Source organism: Bombina bombina, chromosome 5 (genome assembly GCF_027579735.1).
Source record: "Bombina bombina isolate aBomBom1 chromosome 5, aBomBom1.pri, whole genome shotgun sequence".
Lineage (NCBI taxonomy): Eukaryota > Metazoa > Chordata > Amphibia > Anura > Bombinatoridae > Bombina > Bombina bombina.
Window position 1 is genome coordinate 124335372 of NC_069503.1, and position 19413 is coordinate 124354784.

General features: G+C 44.1%; 1 protein-coding gene across 1 annotated transcript in view; it reads left to right on the plus strand.

The window, feature by feature from the left end:
- The window catches only part of LOC128660067 (uncharacterized), a 279471-nt gene that overhangs the window by 53824 nt on the left and 206234 nt on the right, over positions 1-19413 (plus strand). The window contains exons 3-4 of the mRNA XM_053713672.1: positions 14423-14545; positions 14925-15044. Coding sequence (XP_053569647.1) covers positions 14423-14545; positions 14925-15044 — 243 coding nt within the window. The remainder of the gene's footprint in view (positions 1-14422; positions 14546-14924; positions 15045-19413) is intronic.

The window sequence follows — 19413 nt, forward strand, 5'->3', positions numbered from 1 at the left end:
ATAAATTGTGGTGTCAGTTTAGCACCGCTGCCATGTGGTGTCTCTCATCCAGAAAAACAGAGTTCCTCCATGCCCAGGTGCTGTAGACCCAGTGATGCCATGTTGTCTAGTAGTGTACAGGTATGTACCCACATGAGCTTTACAGTTCAGTGAAAACTGTTTAACCCTTTCGGTGCTAAGCCATTTTTCCACCACTGTGCTGAGCCAAGTTTGAGCTTTTTTTTTTGCTACCTGCATTTAAACCCTATTTCTCCAACATAGGTGTGTCCGGTCCACGGCGTCATCCTTACTTGTGGGATATTCTCTTCCCCAACAGGAAATGGCAAAGAGCCCAGCAAAGCTGGTCACATGATCCCTCCTAGGCTCCGCCTACCCCAGTCATTCTCTTTGCCGTTGTACAGGCAACATCTCCACGGAGATGGCTTAGAGTTTTTTAGTGTTTAACTGTAGTTTTTCATTATTCAATCAAGAGTTTGTTATTTTCAAATAGTGCTGGTACGTACTATTTACTCAGAAACAGAAAAGAGATGAAGAATTCTGTTTGTATGAGGAAAATGATTTTAGCAACCGTAACTAAAATCCATGGCTGTTCCACACAGGACTGTTGAGAGCATTAACTTCAGTTGGGGGAACAGTTTGCAGTCCTTTGCTGCTTGAGGTATGACACATTCTAACAAGACGATGTAATGCTGGAAGCTGTCATTTTCCCTATGGGATCCGGTAAGCCATGTTTATTACGATTGTAAATAAGGGCTTCACAAGGGCTTATTTAGACTGTAGACATTTTTTGGGCTAAATCGATTGATATTAACACTTATTTAGCCTTGAGGAATCATTTATTCTGGGTATTTTGATATAATAATATCGGCAGGCATTGTTTTAGACACCTTATTCTTTAGGGGCTTTCCCAAAGCATAGGCAGAGTCTCATTTTCGCGCCGGTGTTGCGCACTTGTTTTTGAGAGGCATGGCATGCAGTCGCATGTGAGAGGAGCTCTGATACTTATAAAAGACTTCTGAAGGCATCATTTGGTATCGTATTCCCCTTGGGTTTGGTTGGGTCTCAGCAAAGCAGATACCAGGGACTGTAAAGGGGTTAAAGCTTAAAACGGCTCCGGTTCCGTTATTTTAAGGGTTAAAGCTTCCAAAATTGGTGTGCAATATTTTCAAGGCTTTAAGACACTGTGGTGAAAGTTTGGTGAATTTTGAACAATTCCTTCATGTTTTTTCGCAATTGCAGTAATAAAGTGTGTTCAGTTTAAAATTTAAAGTGACAGTAACGGTTTTATTTCAAAACGTTTTTTGTACTTTCTTATCAAGTTTATGCCTGTTTAACATGTCTGAACTACCAGATAGACTGTGTTCTGAATGTGGGGAAGCCAGAATTCCTATTCATTTAAATAAATGTGATTTATGTGATAATGACAATGATGCCCAAGATGATTCCTCAAGTGAGGGGAGTAAGCATGGTACTGCATCATTCCCTCCTTCGTCTACACGAGTCTTGCCCACTCAGGAGGCCCCTAGTACATCTAGCGCGCCAATACTCCTTACTATGCAACAATTAACGGCTGTAATGGATAATTCTGTCAAAAACATTTTAGCCAAAATGAACCCTTGTCAGCGTAAGCGTGGATGCTCTGTTTTAGTTACTGAAGAGCATGACGACGCTGATATTAATATCTCTGAAGGGCCCCTAACCCAATCTGAGGGAGCCAGGGAGGTTTTGTCTGAGGGAGAAATTACTGATTTAGGGAACATTTCTCAGCAGGCTGAATCTGATGTGATTACTTTTAAATTTAAATTGGAACATCTCCGCATTTTGCTTAAGGAGGTATTATCCACTCTGGATGATTGTGAAAATTTGGTCATCCCAGAGAAACTATGTAAAATGGACAAGTTCCTAGAGGTGCCGGGGCTCCCAGAAGCTTTTCCTATACCCAAGCGGGTGGCGGACATTGTTAATAAAGAATGGGAAAGGCCCGGTATTCCTTTCGTCCCTCCCCCCATATTTAAAAAATTGTTTCCTATGGTCGACCCCAGAAAGGACTTATGGCAGTCAGTCCCCAAGGTCGAGGGAGCGGTTTCTACTTTAAACAAACGCACCACTATTCCCATAGAGGATAGTTGTGCTTTCAAAGATCCTATGGATAAAAAATTAGAAGGTTTGCTTAAAAAGATGTTTGTTCAGCAGGGTTACCTTCTACAACCCATTTCATGCATTGTCCCTGTCACTACAGCCGCATATTTCTGGTTTGATGAACTGATTAAGGTGCTCGATAGTGACTCTCCTCCTTATGAGGAGATTATGGACAGAGTCAATGCTCTCAAATTGGCTAATTCTTTCACTCTAGACGCCTCTTTGCAATTGGCTAAGTTAGCGGCTAAGAATTCTGGGTTTGCTATTGTGGCGCGCAGAGCGCTTTGGTTGAAATCTTGGTCGGCTGATGCGTCTTCCAAGAACAAGCTACTAAACATTCCTTTCAAGGGGAAAACGCTGTTTGGTCCTGACTTGAAAGAGATTATCTCTGATATCACTGGGGGTAAGGGTCATGCCCTTCCTCAGGATCGGCCTTTCAAGGCAAAAAATAGACCTAATTTTCGTCCCTTTCGTAAAAACGGACCAGCCCAAGGTGCTACGTCCTCTAAGCAAGAGGGTAATACTTCTCAGGCCAAGCCAGCTTGGAGACCAATGCAAGGCTGGAACAAGGGAAAGCAGGCAAAGAAACCTGCCACTGCTACCAAGACAGCATGAAATATCGGCCCCCGATCCGGGACCGGATCTGGTGGGGGGCAGACTCTCTCTCTTCGCTCAGGCTTGGGCAAGAGATGTTCTGGATCCTTGGGCGCTAGAAATAGTCTCCCAGGGTTATCTTCTGGAATTCAAGGGACTTCCCCCAAGGGGAAGGTTCCACAGGTCTCAGTTGTCTTCAGACCACATAAAAAGACAGGCGTTCTTACATTGTGTAGAAGACCTGTTAAAAATGGGAGTGATTCATCCTGTTCCATTGAGAGAACAAGGGATGGGGTTCTACTCCAATCTGTTCATAGTTCCCAAAAAAGAGGGAACATTCAGACCAATCCTAGATCTCAAGATCTTAAACAAATTTCTCAAGGTCCCATCTTTCAAGATGGAAACCATTCGAACTATCCTTCCTTCCATCCAGGAAGGTCAATTCATGACCACGGTGGATTTAAAGGATGCGTATCTACATATTCCTATCCACAAGGAACATCATCGGTTCCTAAGGTTTACATTCCTGGACAAACATTACCAGTTCGTGGCGCTTCCTTTCGGATTAGCCACTGCTCCAAGGATTTTCACAAAGGTACTAGGGTCCCTTCTAGCTGTGCTAAGACCAAGGGGCATTGCAGTAGTACCTTACCTGGACGACATTCTGATTCAAGCGTCGTCCCTCCCTCGAGCAAAGGCTCACACGGACATCGTCCTGGCCTTTCTCAGATCGCACGGCTGGAAAGTGAACGTGGAAAAGAGTTCTCTATCCCCGTCAACAAGGGTTCCCTTCTTGGGAACAATTATAGACTCCTCAGAAATGAGGATTTTTCTAACAGAGGCCAGAAAGACAAAGCTTCTGGACTCTTGTCGAATACTTCATTCCGTTCCTCTTCCTTCCGTAGCTCAGTGCATGGAAGTGATCGGGTTGATGGTAGCGGCAATAGACATAGTTCCTTTTGCGCGCATTCATCTAAGACCATTACAACTGTACATGCTCAGTCAGTGGAATGGGGACTATACAGACTTGTCTCCAAAGATACAAGTAAATCAGAGGACCAGAGACTCACTCCGTTGGTGGCTGTCCCTGGACAACCTGTCACGAGGGATGACATTCCACAGACCAGAGTGGGTCATTGTCACGACCGACGCCAGTCTGATGGGCTGGGGCGCGGTCTGGGGATCCCTGAAAGCTCAGGGTCTTTGGTCTCGGGAAGAATCTCTTCTACCGATAAATATTCTGGAACTGAGAGCGATATTCAATGCTCTCAAGGCTTGGCCTCAGCTAGCGAGGACCAAGTTCATACGGTTTCAATCAGACAACATGACGACTGTTGCGTACATCAACCATCAGGGGGGAACAAGGAGTTCCCTAGCGATGGAAGAAGTGACCAAGATTATTCTATGGGCGGAGTCTCACTCCTGCCACCTGTCTGCTATCCACATCCCGGGAGTGGAAAATTGGGAAGCGGATTTTCTGAGTCGTCAGACATTGCATCCGGGGGAGTGGGAACTCCATCCGGAAATCTTTGCCCAAGTCACGCAACTTTGGGGCATTCCAGACATGGATCTGATGGCCTCTCGTCAGAACTTCAAAGTTCCTTGCTACGGGTCCAGATCCAGGGATCCCAAGGCGGCCCTAGTGGATGCACTAGTAGCACCTTGGACCTTCAAACTAGCTTATGTGTTCCCGCCGTTTCCTCTCATCCCCAGGCTGGTAGCCAGGATCAATCAGGAGAGGGCGTCGGTGATCTTGATAGCTCCTGCGTGGCCACGCAGGACTTGGTATGCAGATCTGGTGAATATGTCATCGGCTCCACCTTGGAAGCTACCTTTGAGACGAGACCTTCTTGTTCAGGGTCCGTTCGAACATCCGAATCTGGTTTCACTCCAGCTGACTGCTTGGAGATTGAACGCTTGATTTTATCGAAGCGAGGTTTCTCAGATTCTGTTATCGATACTCTTGTTCAGGCCAGAAAGCCTGTAACTAGGAAGATTTACCACAAAATTTGGAAAAAATATATCTGTTGGTGTGAATCTAAAGGATTCCCTTGGGACAAGGTTAAGATTCCTAGGATTCTATCCTTCCTTCAAGAAGGATTGGAAAAAGGATTATCGGCAAGTTCCCTGAAGGGACAGATTTCTGCCTTGTCGGTGTTACTTCACAAAAAACTGGCAGCTGTGCCAGATGTTCAAGCCTTTGTTCAGGCTCTGGTTAGAATCAAGCCTGTTTACAAACCTTTGACTCCTCCTTGGAGTCTCAATTTAGTTCTTTCAGTTCTTCAGGGGGTTCCGTTTGAACCCTTACATTCCGTTGATATTAAGTTATTATCTTGGAAAGTTTTGTTTTTAGTTGCAATTTCTTCTGCTAGAAGAGTTTCAGAATTATCTGCTCTGCAGTGTTCTCCTCCTTATCTGGTGTTCCATGCAGATAAGGTGGTTTTACGTACTAAACCTGGTTTTCTTCCAAAAGTTGTTTCTAACAAAAACATTAACCAGGAGATTATCGTACCTTCTCTGTGTCCGAAACCAGTTTCAAAGAAGGAACGCTTGTTGCACAATTTGGATGTTGTTCGCGCTCTAAAATTCTATTTAGATGCTACAAAGGATTTTAGACAAACATCTTCCCTGTTTGTTGTTTATTCAGGAAAAAGGAGAGGTCAAAAAGCAACTTCTACCTCTCTCTCTTTTTGGATTAAAAGCATCATCAGATTGGCTTACGAGACTGCCGGACGGCAGCCTCCCGAAAGAATCACGGCTCATTCCACTAGGGCTGTGGCTTCCACATGGGCCTTCAAGAACGAGGCTTCTGTTGATCAGATATGTAGGGCAGCGACTTGGTCTTCACTGCACACTTTTACCAAATTTTACAAATTTGATACTTTTGCTTCTTCTGAGGCTATTTTTGGGAGAAAGGTTTTGCAAGCCGTGGTGCCTTCCATTTAGGTGACCTGATTTGCTCCCTCCCTTCATCCGTGTCCTAAAGCTTTGGTATTGGTTCCCACAAGTAAGGATGACGCCGTGGACCGGACACACCTATGTTGGAGAAAACAGAATTTATGTTTACCTGATAAATTTCTTTCTCCAACGGTGTGTCCGGTCCACGGCCCGCCCTGGTTTTTTAATCAGGTCTGATAATTTATTTTCTTTAACTACAGTCACCACGGTACCATATGGTTTCTCCTATGCTATTATTCCTCCTTAACGTCGGTCGAATGACTGGGGTAGGCGGAGCCTAGGAGGGATCATGTGACCAGCTTTGCTGGGCTCTTTGCCATTTCCTGTTGGGGAAGAGAATATCCCACAAGTAAGGATGACGCCGTGGACCGGACACACCGTTGGAGAAAGAAATTTATCAGGTAAACATAAATTCTGTTTTCTTCTGTTATGTGTGATCAGTCCACGGGTCATCATTACTTCTGGGATATAACTCCTCCCCAACAGGAAATGCAAGAGGATTCACCCAGCAGAGCTGCATATAGCTCCTCCCCTCTACGTCAGTCCCAGTCATTCTCTTGCACCCAACGACTAGATAGGATGTGTGAGAGGACTATGGTGATTATACTTAGTTTTTATGACTTCAATCAAAAGTTTGTTATTTTAAAATAGCACCGGAGCGTGTTATTACTTCTCTGGCAGAGTTTGAGGAAGAATCTGACAGAGATTTTTTACTATGATTTTAACCGGAGTCGTTAAGATCATATTGCTGTTCTCGACCATCTGAGGGAGGTAAAGGCTTCAGATCAGGGGACAGCGGGCAGATGAATCTGCATTGAGGTATGTGGCAGTTTTTATTTTCTGAATGGAATTGATGAGAAAAGCCTGCCATACCGTTAAAATGACATGTATGTATACACTTCAGTATTCTGGGGATGGTATTTCACCGGAACTACTGTGTTAAAGGTCACTAATCCTTTTAATAACTATTCTCATGTTAAACGTTTTTGCTGGAATGTAGAATCGTTTACATTGCTGAGGTACTGTGTGAATAAATATTTGGGCATTATTTTCCACTTGGCAGTTTTTTGCTTTAATTGTGACAGTTTCGTTTCTCTTCACTGCTGTGTGGGAGAGGGAGGGGCCGTTTTTGGCGCTCTTTGCTACGCATCAAAAAATTCCAGTCAGCTACTTTTATATTTCCTGCATGATCCGGTTCATCTCTGACAGATCTCAGGGGTCTTCAAACTTCTTTGAAGGGAGGTAAATTCTCTCAGCAGAGCTGTGAGAATTCTTATAGTGACTGTGTATAAAAAACGTTGTTTTGTTTTCTTATGTACAAATTTAATTAGTGTTGTTTTTTACTAATGGGAACAAACCTTTGCTAAAAGTTGTGTTGTTTTAAAGTTTGATGCAATAACTGTTTTTCAGTTCATTATTTCAACTGTCATTTAATCGTTAGTACCTCTTTGAGGCACAGTGCGTTTTTTTGCTAAAAAAGATTATAACCAAGTTGTAAGTTTTTTTGCTAGTGTGTTAAACATGTCTGACTCAGAGGAAGATATCTGTGTCATTTGTTCCAATGCCAAGGTGGAGCCCAATAGAAATTTATGTACTAACTGTATTGATGCTACTTTAAATAAAAGTCAATCTGTACAATGTGAACAAATTTCACCAAACAGCGAGGGGAGAGTTATGCCGACTAACTCGCCTCACGCGACAGTACCTGCATCTCCCGCCCGGGAGGTGCGTGATATTTTGGCGCCTAGTACATCTGGGCGGCCATTACAGATAACATTACAAGATATGGCTACTGTTATGACTGAAGTTTTGTCTAAATTACCTGAACTAAGAGGCAAGCGTGATCACTCTGGGGTGAGAACAGAGTGCGCTGACAATGCTAGGGCCATGTCTGATACTGCGTCACAGCTCGCAGAGCATGAGGACGGAGAGCTTCATTCTGTGGGTGACGGTTCTGATCCAAACAGATTGGACTCAGATATTTCAAATTTTAAATTTAAATTGGAGAACCTCCGTGTACTACTAGGGGAGGTCTTAGCAGCTCTCAACGATTGTAACACTGTTGCAATACCAGAGAAACTGTGTAGGTTGGATAAATACTTTGCGGTACCGGCGAGTACTGACGTTTTTCCTATACCTAAGAGACTAACTGAAATTGTTACTAAGGAGTGGGATAGACCCGGTGTGCCGTTCTCACCCCCTCCAATATTTAGAAAGATGTTTCCAATAGACGCCACCACTCGGGACTTATGGCAAACGGTCCCCAAGGTGGAGGGAGCAGTTTCTACTTTAGCTAAGCGTACCACTATCCCGGTGGAGGATAGCTGTGCTTTCTCAGATCCAATGGATAAAAAATTAGAGGGTTACCTTAAGAAAATGTTTGTTCAACAAGGTTTGATATTACAACCCCTTGCATGTATCGCGCCGATTACGGCTGCGGCAGCATTTTGGATTGAGTCGCTTGAAGAGAACCTTAGTTCCTCTACGCTAGACGACATTACGGACAGGCTTAGAGTCCTTAAACTAGCTAATTCTTTCATTTCGGAGGCCGTAGTACATTTAACCAAACTTACGGCTAAGAACTCAGGATTCGCCATACAGGCACGCAGGGCACTGTGGCTAAAATCCTGGTCAGCTGATGTTACTTCTAAGTCCAAATTACTTAATATACCTTTCAAGGGGCAGTCCTTATTCGGGCCCGGTTTGAAAGAAATTATCGCTGACATTACGGGAGGTAAGGGCCACGCCCTACCTCAAGACAAGGCCAAAGCTAAGGCTAGACAGTCTAATTTTCGTCCCTTTCGGAATTTCAAAACAGGAGCAGCATCAACCTCCACTGCACCAAAACAGGAAGGAGCTGTTGCTCGTTACAGGCAAGGCTGGAAGCCTAACCAGTCCTGGAACAAAAGCAAGCAGGCCAGGAAACCTGCTGCTGCCCCAAAGACAGCATGAACCGAGAGCCCCCGATCCGGGACCGGATCTAGTAGGGGGCAGACTCTCTCTCTTCGCCCAGGCCTGGGCAAGAGATGTTCAGGACCCCTGGGCACTAGAGATCATATCTCAGGGATACCTTCTAGACTTCAAATTATCTCCCCCAAGAGGGAGATTTCATCTGTCAAGGTTGTCAACAAACCAGATAAAGAAAGAAGCGTTTCTACGCTGCGTACAAGATCTGTTAACAATGGGAGTGATCCATCCGGTTCCGTGGTCGGAACAAGGACAAGGGTTCTACTCAAACCTGTTTGTGGTTCCCAAAAAAGAGGGAACTTTCAGGCCAATCTTAGATTTAAAGACTCTAAACAAATTCCTAAGAGTTCCATCGTTCAAAATGGAAACTATTCGGACAATCTTACCCATGATCCAAGAGGGTCAGTACATGACCACAGTGGATTTAAAGGATGCTTACCTTCACATACCGATCCACAAAGATCATCACCGGTATCTAAGGTTTGCCTTCTTAGACAGGCACTACCAGTTTGTAGCTCTTCCATTCGGATTGGCTACGGCTCCAAGAATCTTCACAAAGGTTCTGGGTGCCCTTCTAGCGGTACTAAGACCGCGAGGGATTTCGGTAGCTCCGTACCTAGACGACATTCTAATACAAGCTTCAAGCTTTCAAACTGCCAAGTCTCATACAGAGTTAGTTCTGGCATTTCTAAGGTCGCATGGATGGAAAGTGAACGAAAAGAAGAGTTCTCTCTTTCCTCTCACAAGAGTTCCATTCTTGGGGACTCTTATAGATTCTGTAGAAATGAAGATTTACCTGACAGAAGACAGGTTAACAAAACTTCAAAATGCATGCCGCGTCCTTCATTCCATTCAACACCCGTCAGTAGCTCAATGCATGGAGGTGATCGGCTTAATGGTAGCGGCAATGGACATAGTACCTTTTGCACGCCTACACCTCAGACCGCTGCAATTATGCATGCTAAGTCAGTGGAATGGGGATTACTCAGATTTGTCCCCTACTCTGAATCTGAATCAAGAGACCAGAAATTCTCTTCTATGGTGGCTTCATCGGCCACACCTGTCCAGGGGGATGCCATTCAGCAGGCCAGACTGGACAATTGTAACAACAGACGCCAGCCTACTAGGTTGGGGCGCTGTCTGGAATTCTCTGAAGGCTCAGGGACTATGGAATCAGGAGGAGAGTCTCCTTCCAATAAACATTCTGGAATTGAGAGCAGTTCTCAATGCCCTTCTGGCTTGGCCCCAGTTAATAACTCGGGGGTTCATCAGGTTTCAGTCGGACAACATCACGACTGTAGCTTACATCAACCATCAGGGAGGGACAAGAAGCTCCCTAGCAATGATGGAAGTATCAAAGATAATTCGCTGGGCAGAGTCTCACTCTTGCCACCTGTCAGCAATCCACATCCCGGGAGTGGAGAACTGGGAGGCGGATTTCTTGAGTCGCCAGACTCTTCATCCGGGGGAGTGGGAACTTCATCCGGAGGTCTTTGCCCAAATACTTCGACGTTGGGGCAAACCAGAGATAGATCTCATGGCGTCTCGCCAGAACGCCAAACTTCCTCGCTACGGGTCCAGATCCAGGGATCCGGGAGCAGTTCTGATAGATGCTTTGACAGCACCTTGGAACTTCAGGATGGCTTATGTGTTTCCACCCTTCCCGCTGCTTCCTCGATTGATTGCCAAAATCAAACAGGAGAGAGCATCAGTAATTCTAATAGCACCTGCTTGGCCACGCAGGACTTGGTATGCAGATCTAGTGGACATGTCATCCTGTCCGCCTTGGTCTCTACCTCTAAGACAGGACCTTCTGATACAGGGTCCATTCAAACATCAAAATCTAACTTCTCTGAAGCTGACTGCTTGGAAATTGAACGCTTGATTTTATCAAAACGTGGTTTTTCTGAGTCGGTTATTGATACCCTGATTCAGGCTAGGAAGCCTGTTACCAGAAGGATTTACCATAAAATATGGCGGAAATACCTATACTGGTGCGAATCCAAAGGTTACTCCTGGAGTAAGGTTAGGATCGCTAGGATATTGTCTTTTCTACAAGAAGGTTTAGAAAAGGGTTTATCAGCTAGTTCATTAAAGGGACAGATTTCAGCTCTGTCCATCTTGTTACACAGACGTCTGTCAGAAAATCCAGACGTCCAGTCCTTTTGTCAGGCTTTAGCTAGGATCAAGCCTGTGTTTAAAGCTGTTGCTCCACCATGGAGTTTAAACTTAGTTCTTAACGTTTTACAGGGTCTCCCGTTTGAACCCCTTCATTCCATTGATATAAAGATGTTATCTTGGAAAGTTCTGTTTTTAATGGCTATTTCCTCGGCTCGAAGAGTCTCTGAGTTATCAGCCTTACATTGTGATTCCCTTATCTGATTTTTCACTCAGACAAGGTAGTTCTGCGTACTAAACCTGGGTTCTTACCTAAGGTAGTCACTAACAGGAACATCAATCAAGAGATTGTTGTCCCATCCTTGTGTCCAAATCCTTCTTCAAAGAAGGAACGTCTTTTACACAATCTGGATGTAGTTCGTGCCCTCAAGTTCTACTTGCAGGCAACTAAAGATTTTCGCCAAACTTCTTCCTTGTTTGTCGTTTACTCTGGACAGAGGAGAGGTCAAAAAGCTTCTGCTACCTCTCTCTCTTTTTGGCTTCGTAGCATAATACGTTTAGCCTATGAGACTGCTGGACAGCAGCCTCCTGAAAGAATTACAGCTCACTCCACTAGAGCTGTGGCTTCCACTTGGGCCTTTAAGAATGAGGCCTCTGTTGAACAGATTTGCAAGGCTGCAACTTGGTCTTCGCTTCATACTTTTTCCAAATTTTACAAATTTGACACTTTTGCTTCTTCGGAGGCTATTTTTGGGAGAAAGGTTCTTCAGGCAGTGGTTCCTTCTGTATAATGAGCCTGCCTATCCCTCCCGTCATCCGTGTACTTTTGCTTTGGTATTGGTATCCCAGAAGTAATGATGACCCGTGGACTGATCACACATAACAGAAGAAAACATAATTTATGCTTACCTGATAAATTCCTTTCTTCTGTTGTGTGATCAGTCCACGGCCCGCCCTGTTTTAAGGCAGGTAAATATCTTTTAAATTATACTCCAGTCACCACTTCACCCTTGGTTACTCCTTTCTCGTTGATTCTTGGTCGAATGACTGGGACTGACGTAGAGGGGAGGAGCTATATGCAGCTCTGCTGGGTGAATCCTCTTGCATTTCCTGTTGGGGAGGAGTTATATCCCAGAAGTAATGATGACCCGTGGACTGATCACACAACAGAAGAAAGGAATTTATCAGGTAAGCATAAATTATGTTTTTAAGTCACATTTCAGTAAGTGACCCACACAAATGATAAATTGTTTTTATTCATTAGGCCCAGCAGATTCACAATATGTAATTATTATATTTATACTTCATGGCATGTGAGATAGGTGCAGCAAAAACTGTAAAAAACAAAAAGCATGTATTATTTTTGCATAGCTTTTAGTAAATAATAGTGAAAATTGCCCAGTGACCACGGCTGTTACTGTGATCACCTTACTAAATGTCCACATGTGAAATAGGGGCCCATACAGTCTTTTGGGGGTTATAATATAGATTAGAGAGGCCCCATTGTGCAGTACAGTAATGAAAGCACTTTTTTCTTGCAAACTGTTCACTGTTACTACAATGATCACCTGACTATATAGACAAAATCCATACTTTTTTAAGAGAGGAACTTGTCTAAAAGAAAAAAAAAATCTTTATTAGGGGTCTCTAGACATAGCAGATTTTTTCCCCATTGTGCTTATAAACTATAATCCCTTTTTGCCCCTGTGTGTGTTTTTGTTTTTACCTAATTTTTAAATGAGGAGTCTTGGATGATTGTAGCTGCTATGGGAGCTGAGAACGAGGGGTTTGAAGAACCTCCCCAAATCCAGCTCCCTAGAAGCTACACTGAGCTTTCTGGCTCAGCCCCTTTGTGACGTCGCCGACATTCCCATGAAGCCTGGGAGTGCCACCCACTAGGCCACCAACAGATCCCCGGCTCGTAGTGTGGGGGATTGCCACAAAGGCATTGTCATGCGCCTGCACTAGCAGACTTTCTGCCAGTTCCTAAGATTGTGGTGACCAGTAGAGGGTGAGGGAGGGAAAAGATCTGTTTGGGTGGGATCAGGTAGGGATCAGGGAGGGGTTGGTGTCAGGTGGGAGAATAATCTCTACTCTGCATCAAAAATTAACATTACAAGCTAATTGATTAACCCCTTCACTACCTGGAATTTCAAGTGCAATTAGTGGCATTCTAATTGCCAAAATCTAAAGGCAAAGCCATGTATGTCTGCTATTTCTGAACAAAGTGGATCCTAGAGAAGCTTCTATCACAATTAGTCAAACGACTGCAGTTGTTGTGTGTAAATAAAAAGGAACAAAGCAGGCACTCTGATGCGTTTCGCGCCCTCTAGTGGCGCTTATTCATAGAACATAATAAGCGCCACTAGGGGGTGCGAAACGCGTCAGCCTCTATGCCTGTTGTCTGTCTGCTTTAACTTGGCTTTACAAGAGCGCTCAGCTAATACTGGTTTTATTTGTTTTGTACTAATAAATTTTGGATTTTTACTGTACACTATCCTCAGGAGTTCCTGCTTTGTTCTTTTTTGTGCTCCAATACTTAGTGGCTTGATTCCGCCACTGCTACGGCACTCTGTGATTATAGGAGGTGTTTGGATAACCTTCTACGGGTTCACTTCCGTTACTGAGGAGAACAGGATTGGAAGCTGCCAGGACCGGCGTGTTTGTGTTGTGTGTAAATAATTTTAGTGAGAAACCCGAAAAGTTAAAGGGACAGTTAACACCAGATTTTTTGTTGTTTAAAAAGATAGATAATCCCTTTATTACCCATTCCCCAGTTTTGCATAACTAACACAGTTATAATAATGCGCTTTCTACCTCTGTGATTACCTTGTATCTAAGTATCTTCTGAGAGCCCCCTGATCACATGACATTTTATTTATTATCTATTGACTTTCATTTTAGCCAATTAGTGCTGTGTCTGCCACAAGCCACGAGGCGTGATCACAATGTTAACTATATGGCTGACATGAACTAGCTCTCCCCTGTTGTGAAAAGCAAATTAAAAAGCATATGATAAGAGGCGGCCTTCAAGGGCTTAAAAATCATCAAAGTTGTTTAAAATTACATGCCGTAATTGAAACATGAAAGTTGTTTTTGGACTTGACTGTCCCTTTAACATTTTATTTATTTTTATATTATTGTATCTGACGACCAAATCGGGGCATCAAATATAACAAAATGGGCCTAGATCAATACCTTGGGTTATCTACTTTTAAAAATATATAGTTTTTATAGGTAAATCAAAGGCTCTATTTCTATTTAAACGTAGTGATAGCAAAAATGCTAAAAATTCTCCCGTACTTTGGGCAGGTTTTTCCTCTGAAATCCCGGTAACGAAAGGGGTTAAATTTTGACTAAAATACCCTTTTAAAGGTAACTTCCTCAGGGTCATTATTTAAATACGTACAGAAAAAGAAGCTCTCAACCAGGAACGAACAACAATGTTATACATTGTTGTAGACACTGCTGCCATAGCATACTAAAGACACCATGCACACACTCTTGAACCTAACGGGGTTTACTTTTCAATCTGTTTATAAATAATACTAAAGACACAGTCTCTCTGATCAGTGTAGGCGCATTAAAAGGGATAACTCTATACTTGATGACAGGCATTTGGTTAACTCTCTGTATCCCATTCCAGGACTCTACTCCCAGGCCCGATCAGCCTCCCAAGCCCAAGAAAGATCTTCCAGGACCCATTCCAGGAGGGTCTCACAGCACGGGACAGCCCACAGGCCACAGTTCCCATACGCCAGTGAATCAGGTGAGGTTGCTCATGCAGAGGAAGGTCCCATGATTACACAGGCCAGGTTATGCCCATCTGGTCCAATTCTTTGTGTTAGAGAGGGGTTATAATCGGCAGCCTGCTACAGTCACAAGCAGTTTGTACGTCTCTCTTGCAGGTATAACATGCTACTGTGTGCACAAGGTAACTACTTTTATTGCACAGTAATTACGAAGAAAAAATAAAATGCTTACATGCGCGCGCACATTTGTTTGCCCGTGCATGCGTGTCCTCTGTCACTATATATCCTACAGACTCCCAGCACATTTAGATGGCTTACTTATATTGCATTCATTTTAGCAATAACACATTCTGCTTTTGAGGAATCGCTAACATTCACTAATCTGTTTCCTTGCAGATTGTTCTCAATTTCTCAGACCAGGACAAGGTTCTGACATCCAGTAATGTTCCTGTGACGTGTGTGTCCCACTGCTGCCAACACTGCACCTGCCAAGGCTCACAGCCTGTAGTCAAACAGGTGAGAGGGTGAGACGTGACAGGGCGATGTCATAATTTTCTGGGGGGTTATCTACCTTGAGTGGTGAATTCTGGGCTTCTAACATTTCTCTTCTCCCCATACTCTTAGGAAACATCAGATGGTTGGTTAATTATATGCGCGCTGTTAGCCTTTTGTGTGACATTGCTGGGTCACATGACAAGCAAGGTTTATGTAATGCACAGACATCTTACGCAGACACCGGGGTGCTTTATTGTTTGGGGCTGCTTTATTGTTTAGAATGGATCACTCTGTGAACCAACCTTCTTAATACTATATATGGGGCTGAGATCTGCCTCCTCTTAGTAATTGTACGTCAAGTGCAAGCAAAAGGATGAGTGTACACACAGCTGTATTTGCAGCAGGTCAAATGCACAGAAGCAGAAATAACTTTTAGAAGGTGTTGGCATATAGATTTCTTTTTTAAGACACAATGAGTCCACGGATCATCTTAATTGCTAATGGGATATTCTGGTCAGCAGGAGGAGGAAAAGAGCACTACGGCAGAGCTGTTAAATAGCTCCTCCCTTCCCTCCCACTCCAGTCATTCTCTTTGCCTACGTTAGTGATAGGAAGAGGTAAAGTGAGGTGTTAGTATAGATTCTTCAATCAAGAGTTTATTATTTTTAGAGTGGTACAAGATTGTGCTGCTTTGTCGTAGGGTGTAGCCGTAGTCCATTTCAGTCTCTATAGAAGAGCTTTGGTGGCTTTAAAGCAATGGGAACTTGTGGGACATAATTCTCACTGCACCTCCCATACTGATGCTACCCTGTCCATGAAAATCCGCGCTGCGGAATCTGTTGGCGCTCTACAAATAACCGATAATAATAATAATAATAATCCTGAAGTATTTTTATTCAGGAATTTCATTTTCTTTCCAGGTCCATGGGAGGGAGAGGACCTCTTAAACCTGGAAACTGCCTTACTGCCAGGCAGAACGTGAGGTAAGTACTAACCTTTTTTCTGGGGATAGAGATCTCAGAGAAAGTTAGGGCACTTTCTTAAATTTACATCTAACCTCATTTAATTTGGATTCAGATTCTCCTAGTTTTTTGTAGGAGACTTTAAGGCAGTTCGGAACTGGCATGTCTTTCATTCCGGGTCTAATATTAAAGGCTGACTGGGTGAAAGAGACAGTATATCTGTTTACAGAAATGTACATTGCGGCTTAGACATGTGGGAGAGAAAGCTACGGCTACTTCTCTTTCTTTTTGGTTGAAGAGCATCATACGTTTTGCATATGAGACTGCTGGACAGCAGCCTCCTGAGTGGGTTACGGCTCATTCCACGAGGGCTGTTGCTTCTTCATGGGCATTCAAAGATGAAGCTTCTGTGGAACAGATTTGCAAGGCTGCAACTTGGTCCTTTCTTCACACATTTTCAAGATTTTACAAATTTGACACTTTTGCTTCTGCTGAGGCTGTTTTTGGGAGAAAGGTTCTTCAAGCAGTGGTGCCTTCCGTTTAGGTTCCCTGTCTTGTCCCTCCCGTATCATCTGTGTACTCTAGCTTGGGTATTGTATCCCATTAGTAATTAAGATGATCCGTAGACTCATAGTGTCTTAAAAAATAAAATAAAATTTATGCTTGCCTGATAAATTTATTTCTTTTTTGACACGAGTCCACGGTCCGCCCTGTTTTTATAGAAAGGTTGTGGATATGATTTAAACTTCAGACACCTCTGCACCTTGACTTTTTCCTTTCTCTTCCTAACTACGGTCGAATGACTGGGGAGGGAAGGGAGGAGCTATTTAACAGCTCTGCTGTGGTGCTCTTTGCCTCCTCCTGCTGACCAGGAGGTGAATATCCCATTAGTAATTAAGATGATCCGTGGACTCATTGTGTCAAAAAAGAAATACATTTATCAGGTAAGCATAAATTTTCTTTTTTATTCACTGGTGGTGAAACAAATGGGAAACAATATACTTACCACAAATAGGATCTACGCATAGGCAAAGGGAGTAAAATGCTCTTCTCATATCAGTTTGTCATAAAAAGATATCATCTGACAGTAAATAAGGGGACATTAGAGAAGGGGAAGATTGGTAGGGATGTGATGTGATATGATATGATACAAGCACACCCAGTGACAGACAACAAAGAGTGCACATACACACCAGCGAGTGTGCACTCCTAACACAGTGACACACTGCACACATACACATAACAGCGTGTATGCACACACAATGACAAGCACACAGTGACACACAACACAGAGCAGAGCACGCACACACAGTGACACACAAGACAGAGCAGAGCACCAACAGTGACACACAAGACAGAGCAGAGCACCAACAGTGACACACAAGACAGAGCACACACACAGTAACACACAAGACAGAGCAGAGCACACACAGTAACACACAAGGCAGAGCACACACAGGGACACACAAGACAGAGCACACACACAGTGACACACAAGACTGAGCAGAACACACACAGTGACACACTAGACAGAGCGCGCACACACACAGTGACACACAAGACAGAGCAGAGCACACAGTGACACACAAAACAGAGCAGAGCACACAGTAACACACAAGACAGAGCAGAGCACACACGGTGACACACAAGACAGAGCACACTATAATTACCACAAATAGGGTCTACGCATAGGCAGAAGGAGTAAAATGCTCTTCTCATGTCAGTTTGTCACAGTAAATAAGGGGACATTAGTAAAGGGGAAGATTGGTAGGTATGCAATATATGATACAAGCTCACCCAGTGACAGACAACAAAGAGTGCACAGACACAGTGACACAAAATGTGCGCACACACACACCAGGGAGTGTGCACTCCTAACACAGTGACACACAGCACACATACACACAACAGCATGTATGCACACATAATGACAAGCACACAGTGACACACAACACAGAGCAGAGCACCAACAGTGACACACAAAACAGAGCAGAGCACCAACAGTGACACACAGCACACATGCACCAACAGTGACACACAGCACACATACACACAACAGCATGTATGCACACATAATGATAAGCACATAGCACATGCACCCAGTGACACACAAGACAGAGCACCTGTACACAGTGACACACAAGACAGCACAGACACAGTGACACACAAGACAGAGCAGAGCACCCACAGTGACACACCAGACAGAGCGCGCACACACAAGACAGAGCGAGCACCCACAGTGACACACAAGACAGAGCGAGCACACAGTGACACACAAGACAGAGCGAGCACACACAGTGACACACAAGACAGAGCGCACACACACAAGACAGAGCGAGCACACACAGTGACACACAAGACAGAGCGCACACACACAAGACAGAGCGCACACACAGTGACACACAAGACAGAGCGCACACACACAAGACAGAGCGCACACACAGTGACACACAAGACAGAGCGCACACACAAGACAGAGCGAGCACACACAGTGACACACAAGACAGAGCGCGCACACACAGTGACACACAAGACAGAGCGCGCATACACAAGACAGAGCGAGCACACAAAGTGACACACAAGACAGAGCAGAGCACACACAGTGACACACAAGACAGAGCAGAGCACACACAGTGACACACAAGACAGTGACACACAAGACAGAGCAGAGCACACACAGTGACACACAAGACAGAGCAGAGCACACTCAGTGACACACAAGACAGAGCAGAGCACACTCAGTGACACACAAGACAGAGCAGAGCACACACAGTGACACACAAAACAGAGCACACTATACTTACCACAAATAGGGTCTATGCATAGGCAAAAGGAGTAAAATGCTCTTTTCATGTCCGTTTGTCACAGTAAATAAGGGGATATTAGTAAAGGGGAGGATTGGTAGCTATGTGATATATGATACAAGCTCACCCAGTGACAGACAACAAAGAGAGCACAGACACAGTGACACAAAATGCGCACACACACACACCCCCATGTATGCACACACAGTGACACACAAGACAGAGCACACGCACACGCACACAGTGACACACAAGACAGAGCACACACACACAGTCACACATAGAGCACACACAGTGACACACAAGACAGGGCGCACACTCTCAGTGGCACAGAACAACGCGTTTATATAACACACACAGTGACACAAATCACAGTGCAAGTGCCCACACACAGTGACACACAACACAAAGTGATCACGCAACACAGAGCACACACACTGGCACACAATACAACATGTATATGCACACAGTGACACACAACACAGCTCACAGACACACAGGGCTGGCACACACACAATGGCACACAACAACACGCAACACAGCTTGCAGACAGACACACAAACATTTTTTCTTCTTAAATGGAAAGAGTCCAACAGCTGCATTCATTACTTTTGGGAAATAAGA